Consider the following 24,012-nt stretch of genomic DNA (forward strand, 5'->3'; position numbering starts at 1 on the left):
TGGCTCTGCACTCAGGAATTACTCCTGGTGGTGCTTGCAGAAGTAAGTGGGATGCTGGGGATTGAATCTGGGTCGGCCATGTGCATGGCAAACGCCTTACCCACTGTACTACAGCTCCAGTCCCTGCGCTCAACATTTAAGTCAAGCACTTCTGATGTTCTAGGCAAATCTGCCACGAGATACTAATACTGGACACCAGAGGAATGATTACCTGAGACTCCACCTAACTGTTCTGCCCCTATTCATAATGTGAAATGCTACAGATAAAAGTAAGGACTAGCTTTTAGTCTGCAATTCAGACATAAGGCATGCAGTATCCTTAAGCTATTGGTCACAAGCCCCTCACCTGAGGCTTCACAGTTTGAAAGGTGACAGGGCTATTAAAGCTTGGGGAGGATGAGGGAAGACCTGGAGGTTCTCTGATGGAATCTGCTCAGGTTTATCCATTAGGTAAAGTGGGATCAGATCGATTCTGCCCTTCAAACTGTTAAAATGCTTCCTAGATTACTTCCCAAGGGGTGTCTGCATTAAACAGAGCATAACATCACAGCTCAAAGACTTGTAGGCATCTGAAATAACCGATTCTGTGGTTAGGAGATAGAAATGTCCCTAGGAGCATACCAGAGGTCATTTATGAGAGTCCAAACCTTACTACAACTATCTCCTTGTCTCTACTTGTAGGAAAGAATATGTATCTCTCAGAAGCATGTGCTGGAGGGGCAAGAGAACTAAGAATTTAGATGAGGGCCAATTGTTGTCAATAATATACAGACAATATGTTTACATAGCATGTTTGCATGTATACACATGTGTTTATGTATATATGTGTATATAATATATACGAAGAGAAAGAGGTACAGGGGAATGTTTGGGGCATACCCTGTTGTGCTAGGGGTTTGCTCCTGGTGGTGCTCAGCGTAACATGCAGTGCCAGGGACTGAATGAAGACATCTCGAATGCAAAGCATATACTAAGTCCACTGAGCTAACTTCCTGGTCCAGTGTGTAGCATTTTGGAACATTTTTCACATTTGTTTATGAAACACTCTAGGATTGGTTACATACAGCCTCCTAAGAACTGAAAGAATTACTAGCTCTTCAAAAATATTTCCTATTACCCCTAACCTGGGCTGGAGCGATAGCACAGCGGGTAGGACATTTGCCTTGCACGCAGCCAATATGACCGACCCAAGTACGATTCCTCCGCCCCACTCGGAGAGCCCGGCAAGCTACTGAGGGTATCTCGCCCTCACGGCAAAGCCTGGCAAGCTATCCATGGCATATTTGATATGCCAAACACAGTAACAAGTCTCACAATGTTACTGGGCCCGCTCAGGCAAATCGATGAACAATGGGAGGACGGTAACAGACAGTGACCCCTAACCAATCCCACATTTCGATCACATCAACAGTCCTAGTGTATCTATCCACAGTTTGAAGATAATCACATTTTCTTCTTGTTTATATTATTCATATACGTCTGTCACTCGAATGTTTGCTTCCTCGGAATAAGTGCTGAGATTGGACTGAGATTTCTCTTCCATTAAGGGAGACCATGGTTGGGCTTAAATGCTGATTTCATAAGCCTAAAAACAGCCTGAAAGCTGTTCCTCAGTCATTTCACAGCAAAGACCGGAGGGAGACCAGAAGGTGATTGCTTCAAACACATCTTTGTCAACTACGGGAAAGATACAAATGTTAGGGCTCAGTAGCTATTGTTAATGCAGAAGAGTCATCTAGAGCTTTCCAGGATTTTATGAGAACCCACAAAACAAAAACAAACACTGTCCTCCCGTTGTTCATCGATTTGCTCGAGCCCAGTAACGTCTCCATTGTGAGACTTCTTGTTACTCTGTTTGGCATACTGAATACTCTCAGTAGCTTGCCAGGCTCTTTGAGAGGGCCGGAGGAATCGAACCCAGCTCGGCTGGGCTGGCTGGGCGCAAGGCAAACGCCCTACAGCTGTGCTATCACTCCAGCGGCATCATCTTTAATTCTGAAACACTAGGAAAGGGTGAAGGAACCAATATAGCTTCAATGTTTATATACTGGGTAGATTTCATGATTTGTTTAAAGATAAAGAAGTTGAGATTTTGAGATTAAGTAATTTACTCAAGATAATTCAAGACTCTTCAAAAGTTTATGCATTTCCAACAAATCTTTCTGTCAGCATGATATTGCTGGCCTATTTTCCAAATAATCACCATCTACTGTGTGTCAGGCACGAAATAGGATAATGGACAAAACAGAGGGTTCTCCAGCATTCTTGGAGTTTAAGTATCTGGTAGAAAACAGCCATTTAGGTAGGGTGGGAGGAGTTCAGGGCTCCACAGGCCTTAACTCATCCTAATCCATCTATGGATTTGAGCTCCCAGATAGGGTGAGTCATACATATGCCCCCCGCTCCCCCCCCCGCCCCCCGCAGTTCCCACTAAATTGAAATTGGCTTCTGCGCCGGGTCAAGGTAGACGTCAAAGGCCGTTAATAGAGGAAATTATTCCTTTTCTCTTTCCGCCATGGGGGGGGATGGCGGTAGCTTCGCCTCAAAGGGGGAACAAAATGAGTCTTAGAACCCATTCAAAAAAGAAAGCACCCCCAAACCCTGCTGGTCGGAGGATTGGGAGGTGGGCGTGGAAGGAGAATCTGTGAGCTAGACAGTGAACCCAGTGGCGACTCAGTTCCCAGAGGAATACTGGAGTGCAAAACGCCGCTAAACCCCAAATCTTCCCTCCAGCCCCTTAGGGCTGCGCGGGGTCCCGCCCCCTCCCCAGGCGCGGGCAATGAATGAGCGCCCGGGTTCCCCCAGAAATCGCCGCCACCCCTCCCCCGGCCCCGGTCTCCCGGCGCCGCTGCCGTCACAGGGCGGGGAGCCGTGGGATCTCGGAGCAAACAAGTCCCCCGACACCGACCTAACCCCTGGGGCCAAGGGGGGCTGCCCGGAACCCGGCGGGAGACGGAGCTGCGGCCCGTTTGGGATCCGCCCCCGGCCGCCCGGGCCCGGAACCCAGAGCGCCCGGCCGCCCCAGGCGGGTGGGCGCGAACCTGTCCTCGCCCGGGGCCGCGCGCGGGGCCGGGACGCGCACCCTCGGGGCGGGGGGTGGTCTCCGCCCCGGCTTTACCTCCTTCTTCACGTTCCACAGCAGTTTCTCTTTGACCGCGTCCTCCGCGCTGCCCATGGTGCGGCGGCTGGCGGGAAGGCCGCGCCGAGCGGACCCCCGAGCCCCCGCGCGCCCTCGCCGCCTCCGCGCCTCTCGGCTCAGCGCCCCACGCGCCAGGCGGAGCCCCCGCCCGCCGCGCTCCCCGCCCGCCGCGGCCGCCGCAGCCGCTGCCCGGTGCTCGGCTCCGCAGCCATCTTCCGAGCCCCGCACAGACGTCAGGTGGCTGGCCCGGCCCCTTCCCACAGCGGGGGGCGGGGGGACAGCCACGGCGGGGGTGGGGGAGCTGTCGGGGCGCGGGGCGGGTGCGCGCGCGGGGAGGGCGCCGCGGGCCCGGGCGCGCTCCACCGGGTCGCTGTCATGACAACGCGCCCGCGCCCGCCCCGAGGGCGCGAACCCGCATTGTGAGCGCGGGGCCCCGAGGCCGAGGCGAAAATCCTTCGCGCAGGACCCGCCTCGACCCGGCTAGACGCCCCCTGACTGCTACGCGCTCCTCTTTGCCAGCCGAGAGCCGGGGCGCCCTGCCTCGGGAGCGTGGCCACCGGGAGGCCATCGTCGGTCTTCAGGCCGAGGCCGTTGCTCCAGCGCTTCCCTAAGCCCTGGACCAGCCGGTCGCCCCCCGTTGCAAGCTCCTGGGAGGGGGACCGGGAGCCTCGGTTGGCCAAGAGTAGGGGTCGTCTAGTCCTGCCTGATTTAGGAACTCCGTGGGAAGTGGCGCGGGGAAGGCGGAAAGGGACCGGCGGGAACTTATTCGGAAGCTGTGAAGGTGAAAAATAGCGCCTTCCGTGCGACTCGCCTCGTAGACTGCCTAACGAGGGAATTAAGAGGGAGCGAAACGGGCGCTCAAAGTGACAAACACCTGCTGCTGCATCTGAGGCGTGCAGCACTTGAATCACGGCCAAGAGGAGGGGCTCAGCCCTCCCGCACGAACTGAGACTCTTCCGAGACGTTCCCCTAAGTGCTGCATCGTGACTGCGCGCGCACACACGCACACACAATAAACAAACGGGGAGCAAACATTAAGAGCCTGAATCTCGAGCCCACATCCGGCTTCTAAAAAGCCCCTAACCGCAGACCCGCGTGGGAAAAGTTTGCACCGCGGCTTTGCCGAAACGCTGACGCTGCGCTCGCAGAAGCGGAGAGCGGGACCCTCGCGAGAGTACGAGGAGCGCCCCGCCCCCCGTGGAGGAGACCGGAAGTGGGACGCCAGCCCGGAAGTAGTGTGGAGTTGCTGCCGCACGTGAACGCAAGCATGGCGGCCCATCGCTCCGGGCCGCTGAAGCAGCAGAATAAACCTCACAAAAGCGGGCGGCATCGGAGTCGCGCATCTGCGCAGCAGGACAACAAAGGTGAGGAGAAAAAGCTAACGGAAGGAGGGCTAGTCTATGTTAGACGCTTCTCCTCCTGCCCAGAGTGCGCTCGTCCGGCGCGAGCTGTTAATTTGGGAAGGGAAAGGCCGTCTTTCTGGGCCTTCTATGATGCCCGGCGCGATAATCTCTTCTGATTTGGTCCCCAGGACGTCTAGCACCGAAAACCTTGAGCAAGAAGGTGAGAAAAGAGCTCAGCAGAGTAGACCAGAGGCACCGTGCCAGCCAGCTCCGAAAGCAGAAGAAGGAAGCGGTGAGAAGAGCGGGAGTTGGGGGCATGTTGTGATTTCACAATCTTTCTAGGTGGGAATACCTCGAAGTAGAAAATGTGGCCATGGCAAGGAAGACTGATCCCAAAGCCCATGCAGGCAGTTCTAGGCTCACGTTCGGTCATTCCTTTGACTCGTGCTGTTGCTGATCCCCGCCCCCCCCTCCCGCCATCCCAACTTGAATAAGACATGCTGATTGTCAGGGACATCTGTATCCTTGAAAATGCCCATATATGATTAAGTACTAACTTGAGTACATTCTGTCTTCAGGTTCTGGCAGAGAAGAGACAACTAGGCAGCAAGGATGGTCCCCCGCATCAGGTGTTGGTGATTCCCCTGCACAACAGGATTTCTTTGCCGGAGGCCTTTAGGCTGCTTCAGGATAGCGACACTGGAACTGTGCACTTGAATGCTTGGGGAAGCACCAACTTCATGCTGTTATGCCCTCGCTTTAAACATCGATGGTTTTTCACATCTGCAAGACCAGGTTTGGGCTTACAGTGCTTTTGTTGTTACGTTTTAAATAATGCCATGTTTTTCAATATGATATGCTGCTATCAATCACCTCTCCCTACTAACTTTGTCTTCTATCTCTAGGGGATCTGCACACTGTGTTAGACTTGGCTAAAGTGGCTGACACCATCCTGTTTCTCCTTGATCCGTTAGAAGGCTGGGACAGCACAGGGGATTATTGCCTTTCCTGCCTCTTTGCTCAGGGCCTTCCCACCTACAGTAAGTGAGTTGGGAGTATTGAATTAACCGTTAATGTGATTGTGCCCCTGTATAATTTGCCAAACCCTGTGCCTGACACTTATTACAGGAATACAACTGTATCTTGTATGAACTATTCGTATTTAGCTGATGGTGGATTTTACATGTATGGCCTAAGTTGGCCCATTTTTTTATGGCTCTGTGATGCTTGCTTTTTATTTGGGATCCCCTTGCCCAGAAGAAAAATAGAAAGTTTGGTTTTGCTGTGAAATTTCAGTAGGATAGCTGGGTTTTGAGTTTCCCGGTTTTCTTCTTGATTCACAAATGAACTGTTGACTTGTCTGCTGTGAACTGCACAACTTTGGTTATTGTGAACAGATAATGAAACCCTTTCTCTTTTACTCACAGCATTAGCTATCCAGGGAGTTTCTGGCCTTCCACCGAAGAAACAAATAGATGCCAAGAAGAAGCTAAGTAAAGCAGTGGAGAAGCGCTTTCCTGATGACAAACTTCTCCTGTTAGACACTCAGCAGGAGGCAGGGATACTGCTGAGGCACTTGGCTAACCAAAAGCAGCGGCATCTTGCCTTTCGAGATCGACGGGCCTACTTGTTTGCCCATGCTGTTGACTTTGTGCCTGGTGAAGAGAATAACTTGATGGGGACCTTGAAAATCTCAGGTTATGTTCGTGGGCAGAGTTTGAATGTAAATAGCTTGCTGCATATCATTGGACATGGTGATTTCCAGATGAAACAGATAGATGCCCCTGTGGATCCTTTCCCTCTTAATCCTAGAATGACCAAATCCCAAAAGAACCCAGCTGTAGTGATGGAGGTAAGATGAATGATCGTTCTTCAGATTTGTACAGTGGATTTACGTGTAAACTGGTGCAGGATGAGAACTAACTTTAGGAAAGGTCATCTATTGACCCAGGTAAGTAGTGTAGTACCTGGAGATGAGTAGTAGTTCAAGGGAAACCACCTAAGGCATTTGCACACATGACTGTAATGCAAATCACCTACAGATATGTTGGTATGTCACGTTTATCCCATATATTGTAGGATGCCTCATGTACATTTGACTTGAGTTTGTAGAAGACAGGCAGAATGTGGGGTTTTTTTTTCTTGAATTAGCTTAATTAGGTTAAAAAATGTCAAGCACAAATGGCAGAGGGGGGAAATGAAGTATTGAAGTACCAACCTCCTGTGGAAGCTGAGAAAGTAAATTGGCAAATTTCACAGGGGAGATCAGATGTAAAGGTTTTTGAGAAGTATGAATGAGTTGAAATCAGATGAAAGAGTATTTAAAAACTGCATAAATCTTAGGAAGTTACAGATCAAAGGGTTTCTTTGACGAAACTAGCTTGGAGAGAGTAAGGTAACTAATAAGTGCAGTAGCAATGAGAGAAGATAATGAAATATTAACTCTTGATAAGTCTTTTGTTTCATCCTATTCATTCATCGACTTGGGGACTAAATTATCTCTTAGCTGACTATGCTAGACTTAGTAGGTTTTTGGCTGATCAGATGCTCTTGGTTTTCAGATCTGTGCTACAGATACAGTGGCTGATATGGAGGAAGATATTAAGATTCTGATGAAGGCAGATCCTAATAGACAAGAATCTTTGCAAACAGAGGTTATCCCAGATCCAATGGAGGGGGAGCAGACTTGGCCCACTGAAGAGGAATTGAGCGAGGCAAATGGTTGGTACTAGCACACTTACTTGTAATTCATCTTGTTAGGTAGAGATTTTGTGTAGTTCCTCACAATTAGAACCCTATACAATGAAGTAAAATGTAGGTGTGTTTGGAAGTCTGTCTTATGTCTTACACCCCCTCCTGCCCCCAAAGCTGCATATATTTTTACTGAGAACCACCAAAAACTGTTTTTGCTCTTTTTTGCGGTGGGGCAGGGTTGGGGCCACACTTAGTGGTTTTCAGAGGGCTTAATCCTGGCTCTATGCTAAGGTGGTACCAAGGGTTGAACTGAAGTTGGCTACATGCAAGGCAAGAGCCTTAATCTTTGTACTTGTCCTCCATCCCCAATTTTGCTTTATTTCTCAGAATTCCTAGTTAATGAACAAGGAAAATGGCTCAGGGTGCTGGAGTGCATTCTCAGTATCGTGGAGCCCCATTTTCAATGCCCTGTACCTCATGATACCCAGAGCCCCTCGAGGTATGGCCCTAAAGCTAGGAAAAAAGTTCTTATTGTTGTTTTTTTGTTTGTTTGTTTGTTTGGCCACACCTGGTGATGCTTAGGGGTTACTTCTGCACTCAGAAATTTGTGCTGGCTATGCTTGGGGGAATAGGATGCCAGGATTGAACCCTGGTCAGTCACGTGTAACAACAAGTGCCCTACCCACTGTACTGTTGCTCTGGACCCTGTCTTACCATTGTTTTCTAACAAACAATAAACAACTTTGTATTCCTTGCAGGCTTTTGGGAGGGTGAAGGGAGGTACACCTTTAGTATGCTTGGGCAGATCTCAGCTTGACACCCTAGGGACCATTTGGTGCCAAGAATTAAGCTGTGACAAGCTGCATGCGAAGAATATTCTGCAGCCCTTTGAGCGAAGGCAGCTTCTCAGGCCTGTTTGCCATCTTATTTAGTTGTATATTTGTGCTGCCAATTTTGAGATAACTAAGTAAAGAAAAGGCCCTCCCGTTGATCATCGATTTGCTCGAGCGGGCCCAGTAACGTCTCCATTGGTAAAATCGAGATAACTAAGCTTTAACATAATTTTGTCATAGTGTTTGTTAGTTTCCAGCATTGGCGGCAGTATTTAGTATATTGCCTAATTAAACTTGTCTGTGCTTTTGATAGACCGTTTGAAGGAAAGATCCAAGGTGGTTAAGAAGGTTCCCAAAGGAACATCCAGTTACCAGGCTGAATGGATTTTGGATGAAGACGGTGAAAGTAGTGGGGAAGGAGATGAAGATGATGATATCGAACATGAGCATTTTATGGAAGAGGAATCTCAGGTTAGGAAATTGGGCCTTTTGGCTACACAGCCCCAAATACAAGGCAAAGTACAATCCTTGAAGGTGAATGAGATGGGATGTGCAGGATGCATGGTTCCCAGGAACGAGGCTTGTTTTATGATTTCTATTAGAATTAAATTGGTGTGGCCTGGACATCTGGTAAGTTCTTTTTTCTTACCTTAATGGTCTTGGTTTTTGTGTACCACCTAATGGTGCTTTTGAACTATAGTAGCAATACTTGGGGGACAGTGTACCAGGCATGGAAACTGGGTTTCTTGCTTGCAAAGCATGCACTCAACCCACTAAGTAAACTATCTTTTAGTTTGACTTGGTTTGGTTTGGTTTAGTTTAGTTTGGGGGCTACCTGCAGTGTTCAGGGCTTGCAACTAGTTCCGCGCTCAGGGATCGAACCCTAGTTGGCTGCGTGCAAGGCAAGAACCCTACCCACTGTACTGTCTCTCTGGTCTAAGTAAGTTATCTTTATGGCAATCAGCTTAGTGGCCTTCAGGATAGAAACGTCTATAGGGTTCATTCAAACTATAGTTTTTTATTTTACAGGATGAGAGTAGTGAAGAGGGAGAAGAGGAGCAATGTGAAACAATGACCATAGGGGAGTCTGTGCGTGATGATTTGTATGATGAGAAAGTGGATGAGGAGGCCGAGGAAGAAATGATGGAAAAATATAAACAAGAAAGACTGGAGGAGATGTTTCCAGATGAAGTAGATACCCCCCGAGATGTGGCTGCCAGAATTCGGTTAGTCAACAAGTACAAAATTAGTCTTGTTTGTTTGTTTATAGCTTTTTTGGACCACATCCAGTGATTCTCAAGGGTTACTCCTAGCTCTATGTTCAGGAATTAGTCCTGGCAGTGCTCAGGGGACCATATGGCATGCTGGATATCAAAGCCTGATCAGATGCTTGCAATGCAAACAACCTACCCCCTGTAATAGTTCTCCAGTCTCAGCCAATCAACTTTTACTTAAAGCTTATGCAGCTATGAATTGTGGCGGGTTAACACAAAAAACAAAAGACACATTACCATTAGTCCTGATTCTATTTGAGAAGGTAAGCTATCCATAATTAAAGCAGTAATATGTAAATGAATTCTAGACTGTGTAGTCTAATGTTAAGTACATTAATGAAGAAAAAAAATTCCAAGGTTAATTAGCAAAAGTTTCCTATAAGAGCTAATCCTGGGGCCAGAGCAATAGTACAGCGTGTAGGGTGCTTGCCTTGCATGTGGCCTATCCGAGTTCAGTTGTTGGCAGCTCATATGGTCCCTCGCAATCCCTGGCATCCATCCCATATGGTCCCTCAAGCACTGCCAGCAATAAATTCCCGAGTGCAGAACCAGGAGTAACCCCTGAGGCATTGCCAGGTGTGGCCCCAAAACAAAAGAAAGTTAATCCTCAGTTGAAATAGATAAATGTTTTTGAAGATAGATGCATGGAATAGAAGAAGTAAAAACACAAACATGTAGAGCATGAGGTCTTCTCTGGAGGTCAGTTGAATTAAAATTAGAGTTTATATAGGGGCAGGAGAGATAGCAGAGCAGGTAGGCTGCTTGCCTTGCATATGGGCTACCAGGTTTGAGTCCCTCTGGGAATGATTCCACAGCACAGAGCCAGGAATAAGCCCTGAATACTGCTGGGTATGATCTACAAAAAAAAAAAAAAAACCCTAAATTTTATATTAAGTATTATAGAGTTTAGGCTTTTTGTTAAAATTAAATCACCATGAGATAGACTATTATGAAGGTGTTCGTGATTGGATTTCAATCATACAATATTACAACACCTATCCCTCCACCCATCATTGTTACTGGTATTTGGCATATTTGGTACACCACGGGGAGTTTGCCAGACTCTGCCCTGTGGGAAGGCTACATTCGATAGCCTGCAAGTTGTGAGACCCAATGATGGGTCTCACTCTCCTAAATAGCCTTGAATATAATCTCAGGGCTAGGATGAAAGAGACGTTACTGGGGCCTGCTCGAGGCAATCGACGAATAACAGGATGATGAAATGAAATGAAATGAAATCCCTCCACCAGTGCACATTAATTTCCACCACCAGTGTCCCCAGCTTCCCTCCCATCACCCTTCTCTTCCCACTTACCCCCTATGGCAGGCATCTTCTTTCTTACTCTCTCTCCTTTTGTGCATTATGGTTTGCAATCCAGGTGCCAAGAGGTCACCATGTTTGTTCAGGGTGTTCAATATTTTCATCAGGAATGTGCAGCTGGAGTAGTTTCTTTTAATTGGGTGGTAGCTTTGGGGTTTGGATGTGACTGCCAAGGTTTCTGGAAGTATAGGAAGGTGACAGGTGGTAGCCTGAGAAAACCTGGAGATTTCAGTCACGAAATCCACATACCCGAATTTTCAGCAAATTAATATCTAGATGAGGTTCATCCCAAATGGTGGAGTCTGGTTAGAAGTATTTGGTGATTTTGGATTGTGGAAGCAAGTGGCTACCGAGGGCTCTGGGTGGGCCCCAGGTTAACCAGCCCCCCCTCCAATCTATTCCAGTCTGTTCAGCTTTGAGCGGATCCTAGATTCCCCTCCCGTTGTTCATCGATTTGCTCGAGCGGGCCCAGTAACGTCTCCATTGGAGACTTTGTTGTTACTGTGTTTGGCATATCGAATGCGTCACGGGTAGCTTGCCAGGCTCTGCCGTGCGGGTGAGATACTCTCGGTAGCTTTCTGGGCACTCCGGGAGGGGCGGAGGAATCGAACTCGGGTCGGCCATGTTGGCTGCGTGCAAGGCAAACGCCGTACCGCTGTGCTATCGCTCCAGCCCGGATCCTAGATTAGCTGGCTTTTATTCTCTTTCAAAATTTATTTATGGGTCTCTGGAACAAGGTTGATAAATGACCTTGTATGGTTGAACCAGAGGTGGTTTGTGGGCATGGCTCCCAAGTGCCTAATTTTAGGAGGTTTAGTTTCTCGGAAAACTTGGTCCTGTGTTTGGGGCAGAGTTTGGCCAAAGGCATTGTGGTCAATTTGGGGTGTCAGGAAGACCGAGGGCACCATTAGACTGCTGATGCCCTGGTGCTCCCTCTCTCCCCCCTCAACACACACCTGCTGTGTCCCAGTTGATCTGCTGGTGGCGCTGGGCCCGTGTGGCAGTGGCAGCAATGGCCACAGCAGGGACCAGGACCGGGGCCACGACTGCTACAATTCACAGCTCGGGTACTCTGGGTGGTCTGTAGCTACCAGTCTGGCTGCACCTGACCAGGAGGCACATGCCCTATCCTCAGTCTCCACATAGTTGGCGCTTAGGGAGGTTTTTCTCTTCATAATAAGCTGCGGGTGGCACTGGTGGCGTGGGCTGGTCCAGGGAAGAAATGGTGCTGGGAACACCTTGCCAGCAGCCAGTTGCCTGAGCCAGCCTCTCATGGCGGAACTGGCGCCCCCTCAGCTCCACAACCCGCATTCTTTTGTAGTCCCAAGGTGGACCCCAAGATTCCCTCTCATTCACAGAAACTTCTGCTGACATGGTGGCTGGCTGCCTGTAGGACTCTGGTAGCTCTGGTAGCTCTGTCATCTTCAGAGCCCGCATGATGCTCAGGGGTTACTTCTGGCTCTGCACTCAGGAATTAACTCCTGGAGGTGCTCGGGGGACTATATGGGATGCCGGGGATTGCACCTGGGTCTGCCGTGTACAAGGCAAATACCCTTCTTGTTGTACCATCACTTTGGCCCTGAGAGAAATTATTTAAAGGGCACTTATGCAGAAATTTTATGACCTCAATCAGTCCCGCTTTTCAGAGCGCTGAGAGCTCTGATGCCTGCTGCCATGCCGCCTCCATCTTTTCTTCCCTCCGGTAATGGTTTTTTGAAGCTGGGGGTCGAACCCTGGACCTCACACATGAAGGCAAGTAGGTGCTTTACCACTGAGCCCAACTCCTCAAGGATATTGTTTGCTACAATAACCCCAATAAGTATTTTTGCATTTTTTAAAGTGTAATTTTCATTTTATTTCCCCCTACAGGAATTTGTCTTTAATCCTCAAGGCCTTTAGCTGTTCTACATGGGCTTTGGTGGAGATTTGGAGGCAGCACCCACAGGTCTAAATCCCTGTGGTGGTGTTTGGTCCTTGTAGGCTTCATGAGAACAATTGCTTACGACCTTGGCATGAATGGCACAACTCACACAGTCGTGTAATTTCATGTACAGTTTTGAAACATCGAAGGACCCTTGCTTCGAAAATGCCTCACAGCTGTGGTTGACCTGCCTATGCTAAGAGGTCACTCCTGGCTCTGCACTCAGGAGTTGCTCCTGGCGGTGCTTGGGAGACCACATGGGATTTGAGGGATCGAACCTGGGTTGGCTTGCATACAAGGCAAATGCCTTCCCTTCTGTACTATCGTTCAGTTCCCCTCTATGATCTTTTTTTTTGGCTTTTGGGTCACACCTGGCAATGCTCAGGGGTTACTCCTGGCTCTGCACTCAGAAATTACTCCTGGCCGGACTCTGGGAATCATACGGGATGCTGGGGATCGAACCCAGGTTTGCTGCATGCTTGAATGTGAGGCAAATGTCCTCCCTGCTGTACTATCACTCTGGTCCTCCGTGATGTTTCTGATGATGAACTAATAGACTTGTCCTTGGGCATGGTTGGTGCAGCAAATTTGCTGCTGCACATGCCCATGACCCTTTTTGGCTTGTTTGTTGTTCTTTTTTTTTGTTATCAAGAAGAGAACACAAAAGAGGCAGTATTTTTGTTCTTGTCAGTAGTGAGCTGGGGCTTGGGCCTTCAGTATTATAAGCTGTTCTGGATTGTGGTCTTGACATTCGTTTTACAGGATGAGAGTAGTGATGTGGGGTTTTTTTTTTTTTCTTTCTTTTGGCCCCAGGGATCAACCCAGGATCTCACACTTGCAAAGTCTGTATTAGCATTTAGGGACATGCTCAGCCCGTAATACTTTTTTTTTTTTTTTAATTTCTGTTTTGTTTGGTGTTTTTGAGCTACACCTAGCAGTCCTGGAAGGGGGTACAGAAGGAGATGTCACTCCTGGCAGTGCTTGAGGACTGTGTGGTGCTGGGATCCAACTCTCAACTTCACATGCAAAGCACATGCCTCATAGAAGCTTGCCTATTTCTCTAAAATCTCCTGTATCTTAGATTTCAGAAATACAGAGGCCTCAAGAGCTTCAGGACATCACCGTGGGATCCTAAGGAAAATCTTCCACGAGATTATGCTCGGATCTTTCAATTTCAGAACTTTACTAATACTAGAAAACGCATCTTTAAAGACATTGAGGAAAAAGAGGTTGAAGGAGCTGAGGTAACCGTTTTCCTCTGTGGTCCCAGTAACATGCCATTGCCAAGGTGCCTCCTGCTTTACTCCTCTTGGCATGCACACCTTACTGCGCATAGCTGAATTAGAGGAGCCTTGTGGTCGTTGAGAAGAGTGGTGTTGGGAACAAGAGGGAACAGAAAGTCTGGTGGTCTAAGGCATACTACCCTTCATATTTCTGATCTCATCAAATTGAGGATTCTTGGGGATGGGGTGGGCCACACTTAACTGCTCAGGGCTTCTGAAGGCTCTGCTCTGGGATCACTCTTGGCAGTGTTTGGGGCACCTTATGTGGTGTCGGGGATAGAGCACAGATTGACCACATGCACAGCCACTCTTTATCCCCTGTACTATTTTTGGCCCAGTAACTTAAAAAGTTTTAACTGGGTAGTTGAATTTGTGAAAGACAATTTGGAAAGGGGAAGGGTTGACTTTAAAGTAGTCTGAAAGAGGGGCTGGAGTGATAGCTCAGTGGGTAGGGTGTTTGCCTTGCACACAGCTGACCCGGGTTTGATTCCCAGCATCCCATATGGTTCCCTGAGCACCGCCAGGAGTAATTCCTGAGTGAAGAGCCAGGAGTAACCCCTGTGCATTGCTGGGTGTGACCCAAAAAGAAAAAAAAGAGAAGAAAAAAAGTAGTCTGAAAGATTCTGGAGGTGTATTGGAGGGGGGAGCCACACTAAAAGTGCTCAGAGCTACTAAGTGATCTTGCTCTGGATTCACTTTAGGCATTGCTTGGGCAAACAGTGGATGCCAGGATCTTAGCCCAGACCTGCTACATGCACCGCATGTGTCCAGCGCATTGAGGTATCTAAAAGGTAGTCTGAGATATTTCGAATATATTTGAAGGACTACATCATGGGCCGGAGAGGTTAAGCTGCTTACCTTTAATGCAGCCCATCCTGGTTTGTACTCTGGCACTGCCTATACTTCTTCTGCGCAAAAGCAGAAGTACCACCAGGTGGAGTCCATTTCCCAAAACCCAAAAAGGAGAAGTACTGTATTGAAACCTTCCAGGTAACTGCTTGGTTATTTTCTCTTGGCAGGTTGGCTGGTATGTCACACTCCATGTCTCTGAAGTGCCTGTCTCAGTGCTTGAGTGCTTTAAGCAGGGAAATCCCTTGATTGCATTCTCCTTACTACCTCATGAACAGAAGGTAAGTTAAGAATCTTGTGGGAGCTGTGAAACTTATAGTCAGCTTTGTCTGAGTTTCTAAAATTATAAATAAAAATTATTTCTGATTGACACTTTACTCAAACTGGATATAAAAACTCTGCATTTAGGATTAAGAATCGGGATAAGAGAAGTCAATGATGGTTTCATCTAATGTCTGAACCTGTCTGACGCATCTCAATGATGCAGTGTTTATGGTTTCTGAGACTTCTCTGTATTAAGGATGAACTTGTCAGGTGAGCATTTAACCAGATTGAGAGCCTTAAATTCAAGATAACGTTTGCATCCTGCCAACCCTTATTCGAATGAATCCCTGGCACCAGAGTCCCTCAAGCACCACCAGAGATGACTTCCAGTTACAGAGCCAGGTATAGACTCTGATCACCACCAGGTGGCCTAAGAGACACCTTCTTCCCCCACAAATAGGGGTCCGAGCCAACTTCTGTCTTGGTGCCCAGCAGTTATGGTTGTAGGATAGCATGAGAGAGCTCCGGGCCTGGGTCATTGTGAGTGAAGATTTGTGAAGAAAGACTTGGTGAATATAAATGGGAGATGTGTGAATGAGTGACTTGATGCTGATAGTGTAGCAGGTGTTGAGCTCTTGCTTGTTTTACATGAAACATTGAATTGTCCAGAGGGTACATCAGACTATGAAGATCAGTCTGTGTTATAGTTTGTATGCAGGTGTTGATGGGAGGGGAAACGTGACTATTTCTTATCTATACTCAATCATAGCTTAGCACTGACAGAGTGCCAGTTCTCTCCCCTCCTCCTGCTAGGGAGCAAAACCCAGGCCCTCCTTACACTTGGTATGCAAGTGCTCTACCACTGAAGTACATCCCCAGTAGCATTACAAGTGGTTGTGTTTTTGTTTTTGTTTGTTTGTTTTGTAGGGGTGGTGGGAAGAACTCCACCCAGTGGTGCTGAGGGATCACTCCTGGGAGTGCTTTGGGTACTTTATGCACCAGGGATTGAACTAGGGGTCGGATGCATGCAAGGCAGGTACCTTATCCCCTGTACTCTCACATTAGTTCAGCATTGCCAGTTCATTGAGGGGGAAATGGGCACACAGTTGGCAGTGCTCAGGGCTTACTTCTGGCTCTCGATTAGGGATCACTACTCGCAGGGTTTAGGGAATCATAGGTACCAGGAATCGAAAAGGTCTACTTCAAACCCTGACGTTGCCAATTCTTAAAATTGAAACTAGGCTAAGACTGGAGGGATAGGATATTACATGGGTTAAGATGCTGACCTTGCTGTGCCTGACTCTGGTTGAATCTGTGGCATCTCATGGTCTCCAGTTTTGCAGGGTGTGACCCAACCCTTCCTCCCCCACTTAAAATAAGACAAAGAAAAGAAGCCAAGTATGTGTGCTTGTTCTTCAAAGTGGGGGCAGGGGTAGTGACCAGAGCAATAGTACCAGTAGGAAGTGCACTTGCCTTATATTAAGCTCACCTGAATTTGATCCCTGGCTCCTTGAGTGGCCTCCCTATGTCCTACCAGGATTGATCCCTGAGCACTTCTGGGTATAGCCCAAAATAACTATATATATACATATATGCGATAGCACAGCGGGTAGGGCGTCCGCCTTACAAGCGGCCAACATGGCCGACCCGAGTTCGATTCCTCCGCCCCTCTCGGAGAGCCCGGCAAGCTACCGAGAGTATTCGATATGCCAGACACAGTAACAACAAAGTCTCCAATGGAGACGTTACTGGGCCCGCTCGAGCAAATCGACGATCAACGGGAGGGCCTTTACCTTTTATACATATATGCACTTAGCACTGCCAGGAGTAGCCCCAGATATAGTTAGGTGTCACCTGAATATTACAACTACCAAAAAATATAGTGTGTGAGGTGGGGCTGGAGCAATAGCACAGCAGTAGGGTGTTTGCCTTGCGCGCAGCCAGTCTGGCCGAGCTGGGTTCGATTCCTCTTCTTGGAGAGCCCGGCAAGCTACCAAGAGTATCTCGCCCTCACGGCAAAGCCTGGCAAGCTCCCCGTGACGTATTCGATATGCCAAACACAGTAACAAGTCTCAAAATGGACGTGTTGCTGGGCCCACTCGAGCTCGAGCAAATACATATATGCATCTCGCTCTATATATATTTTTTATTATTTTTATTTATTTATTTATTTATTTTGCTTTTTGGGTCACACCTGGCGATGCTCAGGGGTTACTCCTGGCTCATGCACTCAGGAGTTGCTCCTGGCTGTGCTCAGGGGACCATATGGGGTGCTGGGAATTGAACCTGTGTCGGTCATGTTGGCTGCGTGCAAGGCAAACGCCCTACCCGCTGTGCCATCACTCCAGCCCCTTTTTTAAATTTTTAACTATAGGTTAGGGTGGGAGTTGAAGAAATAGTACGTACAGCAAGTAGGTTGTTTGCCTTGCATGAGACCAGCCTAAGTTTGAACACTGACACCACATGTTGTCCCCTGAGTACTGCCAGGTGTGGCCCAAAAGTAAAGTTGGTGTATTCTATTCTTCATTAATTTCTGTTTTTACTGCTTGGATCCCAGATGTCAGTGTTGAACATGGTGGTGAGCCGGCATCCTGGCAACACTGAACCTGTGAAAGCGAAAGAGGAGCTGATCTTCCACTGTGGGTTCCGCCGCTTTCGAGCCTCGCCTTTGTTCTCTCAGCACACTGCAGGTAACCTACATTGGGGAACCGAACATGGTGGGCTACAGAAATCAATTTCAAACTGTAGGTCTCTGGCTTAGGAGTATTTCCAGTATTCTAGTACTCTGGCTTATTTATTTTCTTTTCCTAGTACTCTGGTTTAGGAGCCAATGATGTGTTCAGAATGTCTGAACCTGTCTGAAGCATCCAGAATGATGAAGCATCTGTGTGCTGCTGAGGCTTCTTTGCCATAAGTTTTTAGGTTATATATGTATATAATTTTTAAAACTGTTAACACCATAGATGATAATACTGTTGATAATAGGGTTTCGTGCATAACAGTCTCTCACCACTTATTCCCCCAAGAGTTCACTTCTTTCTACCATTGTTCCACTGGCCCCCCCACCCCATATAGAGACTCTACTGAAGAACAGTTTTCAATTTCTGTTGCCTTTAGGCATTTGTAATTCCCCTTCGGTTTCTTTATATCCCACTGTGAGAGAGAGAGTTCTATGTCTTTCCCTCTCCTTTTGACTAACTTTACTCAGCATGATATGCTCCAGATCCATCCATATAGCAGCAAATGGCATAATTTCATCCTATACCCAACAGTATTCCATTGTATATGTGTATCATGGTTTCTTTATCCAGTCCTCTTTTTGTATACTTGGATTGTTGCCAATTTTTTGCTGTGCTAATAGTGCTGCATGAACCTAGGCGTGCAGATCCTGTTCTGAATAGTTTTGGAGCCTTTGGGGTAGGTGCCCAGAAGTGGAATTGCTGAGTTGTTTTGGGAGCCTGATTCCTAGTTTTTTTGTTTTGGGACCATACCCGATGATGCTCAGGGGTTCCTCTGAGTCTCCACTCAGGAATCACTTCTGGCAGTGTTTAGTAACCATATGGGGTACTGGAGATAAAACCCAGGTTGGCGTCATACAAGGCAAGTGCCTTTACTCACTTGCCTTACCCCCGATTCCTAGTTTTTCAAGGTGCCCATTTCATATCGTTTTCCAAAAGGGTAGACCAGTCAACATTCCCAGCAGGGAATAAGGGTCCCTTTTTCCCACACCCACACCAGCACTGGTTGTTTTTGATCTTTGTGATGTGTGCCAGTCTCACTGGTGTGAGATGATATCTTAATATTGTTTTGATTCGTATTTCTCTTACGATTCATGATGCAGAGGTTTTTTGTTTTGATTGTTTGCTTTTGATTTCTGGCCAATACCCAGTGGTGCTCAGGATTGACACTTGGCTCTATGCTCAGGGATTACTCCTGGTGGGGCTCAGAGGACCATATGGTTCCAGGAATTGAATTTGAATCAGCTGCATGCAAGGCAAGCACCTACCTGCTGTATTATTACTCTGGCCCGGGTGTAGATTATTTTTTCATTTACCTTTTGGCCATCTGTATATTTTCTTTGGGGAAGTTTTTGTTCATCTCTCTCTTTACCACTCCCCCTCTCATTTTTTTTCTTGTAAAGTACTACAAGAAAAAGTGCTTTATTTATCTTTATTTATGTTCAGATGAATGATGGGCAAATATTCTCCCAATCTGTTGGAGTGTCTTCTTTTTTTTCTTACTTTAAAACAATTTTTATTAAAACACCCTCCAAGCCTGCCTGTGGGGTAAATTTTTAATTATGTTCATCCTATTTTCATTGTGCAGAAGTTTCTTAGTTTGATGTAGACCCATTTGTTTATCTTTGCTTCTCTTTGCTTGGCCAGTAGCATTGAATCAATGAAGATATCTCTAGCTTCAGTATCATTTTTCCATGAGTTTTTGTTCCTGAACAGTTTCAAATGGGTATTATCTGCTTTACAAATTGTGTATAGCTTGGGGTTAGAGATGGTATAGCGAATGGCAGGCACACTTGCCTTGCAAGTGGCTGACCTGAGTTTGATCAGCATCCCATTGGTCCCCCCTGCACTGCCAGGAGTGATTCCTGATGCAGAGCCAGGAATTACCCCTGACCATTGCTGAGTGTGGCAAAAAAAAAAAAAAAAAAGTATACCGCTGGAAAGATAGTATAGGGGTTAAGGCACTTGCCTTGCATGGTCCCCTGAGCACTGCCAAGAACAGCAATATCTAGTCATAGAGCTAGGAGTATCCCTGAGCTCCGCCTTGTGTGGCCCCCAGAACAAAAAAAAACAAAAAACTTTTCTGATAGGAATGGGTTATATATTTTTATTGTAGAGGAGCAAAAAAAAATAGAGATAATTTTTTACTGTTGTTTTTTTTTTTTCTCCCCACTTAATTTAAACACTGGTTTACAAAGTTGTTCATGATGTTACAGGCTTCAGTATTCGAACACCAATCCTACCACCACTGTCACCTTTCCTCCACCATGGTCCCCATTTTCCTAACCACCCCTCATGCCTGTCCTCGTAGCGAACCCACAGTAATTTATTTTATGTTGCTTCTTACCAGTAACAGCTAACAGAATGATCAAAAAATTAGTTCCGTAGAAAAAAAATTTGTGAAAACTGTTTTATCTCACCATCGGGACATTAACTCCTTGTGTGAGGTTTTACTAAGCTGTTGTTGCAAGTTAAGTCTTCCCTGTTAATGTTATTATTAGTTGACACTGGTTAGCTCCTGTGTTACAGTTCATCCATTCTGGTATGCTGGATGTCAGTGTTGAAGAGTTTGGTTAGACGTATCATGTGGCTGGGAATGCAGTTAGTTGCATGCTTCAGAAAATCAGAATATTTAACTGGGAAGTTAACTGGGCAGTTGAATATTTAACTGGGTCTGGCTGCCAGGTCTTCCAGAAGTACGAAGACGTGTAGGGAGGTTGCCTACCCCCACTCTGAGAACACCTGAAATTTTCAACTGAAGAGACCTATGTACCTGGGTTTTTCTAGTGGATTATGTTCTCTGATGCTCAATCCCAATGTGGTGGGGCTCAGCCAGAGGCATGAGAGCACCTTTAGGGTGTGGGAGCAGCTGTTACGGCTTTGTTTGGAAAGAGACTTCTCCCTGCCCCTGCATGGCAGGAAAATATTTTGAGAACTAGATGGGGTAAACACTGGCTGTCTTAGTTTTAAGAATTGTAGTGTTACAGCTTTTCATAGATTTAGATCACCTGTAATTTCTCAGTGTTTTGACTTTTACTTTGTAACATTTATCATGGCAGCGGATAAACATAAATTTCAGAGGTTCCTGACTGCTGACACAGCCCTGGTTGTAACAGTGTATGCCCCAATCACTTTTCCTCCTGCATCTGTACTGCTTTTCAAACAGAATAATGACGGTAAGTTAAATTTACAGAGGTATGATTCTGTTTCCTGTTTGTAGACATAGGAGACTCATGAAATGAAGAAAGTAGTGATATTTTTCAATATATTTCCCATAGTCACTCATTTGGCAGGAATGACAAACAAGTTTTATCTTGCTTGCAAACCTTAACTAATCTGCACAAGCTGTTCAGAGTGCTATATTTAGGATAAGTTCTCAGGATAGGGGCTGGAGAGATAGTACAGGGTTAAGGCACTTTCCTTGCATGCAGCCCTCCTTGATTCATATCTCTAGCACAGGGGCCAGAGCAGTAGTACAAAGGGTAGTGCATATGCTTTGCACGCAGCTGACCTGGGTTCAATCCCTGGCTTCCCATATGATTCCCCCATGCACCACCAGGAGTACTTTTCTGAGCTCAGAGCCAGGATTAACTCCTGAGCACTGCCAGGTGTGGGGACCCAAAACAAAACAAGAACCAGAAACTGGTGACTGGAGAGATAGTACAGTGGGTACAGCACTCGCCTTGCATACAGTCAGCCTTGGTTCAATCCCCGGCATCCCATACAGTCCCCCAAGCACCTCCAGAAGTGATTTCTGAGTACAGAGCCAGTCAGGATTAAGCCCTAAACATTGCTGAATGTGTCTACTCCCCACACACACACTGTTCTGAGGATATGCTCAGAAATATTATCACTTAGTAAATTTTTTTATGGTTTTGTGTAGGATAACACTGTTCTGTCCTTCCTGCATAACCTCAGGAATAGTTGATAGTTTATTGGACTGAGGAAAAGAGAAAAACACCTTAAGAACTATCTTGCCCTTGAGCAGTCAGGAAGGGCTTTCTTATGTTGATTTGGCTACCTGACTGGATGGAGTGTCAGCCCAGACTAGAAGGGAGCTGGAGAAGGAGAGAGCAGGGCTGAAAGATGGACTACCGAGAGACTAGCAAGGGGAACATGTGCTTGAGAGAACCTAGGCCTTCCATAACATAAGTTCTTCTATGGGATAAACTTCCTTGTAATAAACTGCCGCTAAGATCAACCGGCCTGGCCCTCATCTCTTCCTTCATCTGCCCTTGGCCAACAGCCGTCCCGATGCAGGCCACACACAGTGGCTCTAGGGCACCGAACGTGGGACGGTGAGATAGAGCCGTCCAGAGAGCCCGCGAACACACAACCTTCTGCGTGCATAGTTTTTTACAGTTTTGTTTGTTTTTATATGTTTGCTTTTTGGATCACATCCAGCGATATTCAGGGGTTACTCCTGGCTCTGCACTCAGGAATTACTCCTGGCAGTGCTTGGGGAACCATATGAGATGCCGGGGATCAAACTAAGATTGACTGCATGCAAACGCCCTACCCACTGTACTATAGCTCCAGTCCCATCACTTACTAATTTTTTTTGCCATTAACCCAATAGATTTGCTCGAGCGGGCCCAGTAATGTCTCCATTGAAGACTTTGTTGTTACTGTGTCTGGCATATCGAATACTCTCGGTAGCTTGCCGGGCTCTCCGAGAGGGGCGGAGGAATCGAATTCTGGTCGGCCATGTTGGCCCAATAGAGCACCATATTATATATCCTTTATCCCTTTTTTTTTGTTTGTTTGTTTTTTTGCTTTTTGGGTCACACCTGGCGATGCACAGGGGTTACTCCTGGCTCTACATTCAGGAATTAGCCCTGGCAGTGCTAAGGGAACCATATGGGATGCTGGGAATTGAACCAGGTCGGCCGTGTGCAAGGCAAACGCCCTACCCACTGTGCTATCGCTCCAGCCCCCTATCCTTATTTTAAAATTAAGATTTTTTTTTTCAAATTACATAGTTTTTGTTGCAGGTTTTGAAGGGAATGAGGGAGAGAGTGGAGAGTAACTTGCTCAAGAGAGAACCCAGGCTTCTCTGAGGGCAGAGAGAGCCCCTGCACACATCCCAGCATTAGACATGAAAGCATGACAGTGAACATCTCAGGAGGGGAGATACAGGTGACACGTGCTCAGGCACATGGGTGCAAGTAGCATATGCACCTACTGTCTTACATGGATCTTACATAGGTCTTTCAGATAACTACAGCAATAAACCAAATCTTCACTCTGCTTTTCCTCTTAGGAATGCACAGTCTCATTGCCACGGGCCATCTCTTATCAGTGGATCCAGACAGAATGGTCATCAAAAGAGTTGTTTTAAGTGGTCATCCTTTCAAAATTTTTACTAAGATGGCAGTGGTACGCTACATGTTCTTCAATAGAGGTAAGTATGAAGCTGGGACATGATTGCCTTTGTGGTTTGAAGGTTGGGTGTGGTTTTGTTTTATTTTTGGCCATAGTGGGCTGTACTCAGGGCTTCAGGAATCACTCCCAGCAGTGCTGGCAACTATGTGTAGTGCCAGGGATTGAAGCTGGGTTAGCTACGTGCAAATCAAGATCCATACGCACTGTACTATTGCGTTGGCCCTTGAAGGTTGGGTTTATGTTTTTGTATTAAAGTTTTTATCTTGGGGCTGGAGAGATATATAAGGCACTTGCCTTGCATGTAGGCAGCCGGGATTTGATCCCTTGCATCACATATGATCCCTTGAGTACCACTGGTTGTGACCCCAATAACAAAAACACATAAAAGTTTCATGCTGGTCTTCTATGTATTTTATTCTAAGATGATGTGCTGTGGTTTAAACCAGTGGAACTGAGAACAAAATGGGGCCGAAGGGGACACATCAGAGAACCTGTAGGTAAGAGAATTTTCCCAGTGCCACTAAGTGACTTGCGTTAGGGGATCACCACTTTATTCTAGAGCTTTAAATTTTGACTGCTCTATTTTCGTTCTAGGTACTCATGGCCACATGAAGTGCAGTTTTGATGGAAAGCTGAAATCTCAGGACACAGTGCTAATGAATCTATATAAACGAGTTTTCCCTAAATGGACTTATGATGCATATGTGCCAGAACCAGTACCTTGGGTGAAAAGTGAGGTTTCTTCAACAGTGCCTGAAGTGGACATGGAGTAATGGATTAAGTGGGATTCTATCATTGTTGTTAGTTAGCACTCACAACTGTTAGTTAGTTTGTGGGTACCGACAGACTGTTTGGACAAAGTTTGTGTTTTCTACCTTATCCTATAGTTCTTCTGTCCCTTTTTGCAGAGTAACACTTTATGTCCATGACAAGGTGTTTCTGATTAGTACAGATATTTTTCTGTTCCT

General features: G+C 46.8%; 2 protein-coding genes and 2 non-coding genes across 5 annotated transcripts in view; 3 read left to right on the forward strand and 1 right to left on the reverse strand.

The window, feature by feature from the left end:
* The window catches only part of SGSM2 (small G protein signaling modulator 2), a 42,500-nt gene extending 39,139 nt beyond the window's left edge, over positions 1 to 3,361 (reverse strand). For both annotated transcript variants that reach the window (XM_056127859.1, XM_056127858.1), the window contains exon 1: positions 3,119 to 3,361. In XM_056127859.1, the coding sequence (XP_055983834.1) occupies positions 3,119 to 3,175 (57 nt within the window). In that variant the 5' untranslated portion in view covers positions 3,176 to 3,361. The remainder of the gene's footprint in view (positions 1 to 3,118) is intronic.
* Positions 3,362 to 4,368: 1,007 nt separating this feature from the next.
* TSR1 (TSR1 ribosome maturation factor) lies at positions 4,369 to 23,899 on the forward strand. The gene is made up of 15 exons (XM_056127860.1): positions 4,369 to 4,503; positions 4,671 to 4,774; positions 5,061 to 5,277; positions 5,388 to 5,522; positions 5,910 to 6,334; positions 7,044 to 7,203; positions 8,323 to 8,480; positions 9,039 to 9,235; positions 13,607 to 13,769; positions 14,828 to 14,938; positions 17,479 to 17,611; positions 20,719 to 20,835; positions 22,923 to 23,063; positions 23,467 to 23,541; positions 23,639 to 23,899. Exons 1-15 carry the CDS (start codon positions 4,407 to 4,409, stop codon positions 23,815 to 23,817), a joined length of 2,412 nt encoding a protein of 803 aa, XP_055983835.1. The 5' UTR covers positions 4,369 to 4,406; the 3' UTR covers positions 23,818 to 23,899.
* LOC130036365 (small nucleolar RNA SNORD91 family) lies at positions 15,082 to 15,173 on the forward strand. The gene has a single exon (XR_008794397.1). It is a non-coding gene; the product is annotated as a small nucleolar RNA SNORD91 family (small nucleolar RNA).
* LOC130036366 (small nucleolar RNA SNORD91 family) lies at positions 17,741 to 17,832 on the forward strand. Its single transcript, XR_008794398.1, has one exon. It is a non-coding gene; the product is annotated as a small nucleolar RNA SNORD91 family (small nucleolar RNA).
* Positions 23,900 to 24,012: the final 113 nt, after the last annotated feature.

Source organism: Sorex fumeus, unplaced genomic scaffold (genome assembly GCF_029834395.1).
Source record: "Sorex fumeus unplaced genomic scaffold, SorFum_2.1 ptg000063l, whole genome shotgun sequence".
NCBI classification, from domain to species: domain Eukaryota; kingdom Metazoa; phylum Chordata; class Mammalia; order Eulipotyphla; family Soricidae; genus Sorex; species Sorex fumeus.

What these genes read in the sequence shown, in the direction of transcription:
- TSR1 (XM_056127860.1), top strand. Translation starts at nt 4,407, where the DNA reads ATGGCGGCCCATCGCTCCGGGCCGCTGAAGCAGCAGAATAAACCTCAC. An exon ending in TCAGGGCCTTCCCACCTACA is followed by an intron (nt 5,523 to 5,909) that starts GTAAGTGAGTTG and finishes TTTTACTCACAG; the next exon opens with CATTAGCTATCCAGGGAGTT. An exon ending in GTTCTCTCAGCACACTGCAG is followed by an intron (nt 17,612 to 20,718) that starts GTAACCTACATT and finishes TTATCATGGCAG; the next exon opens with CGGATAAACATAAATTTCAG.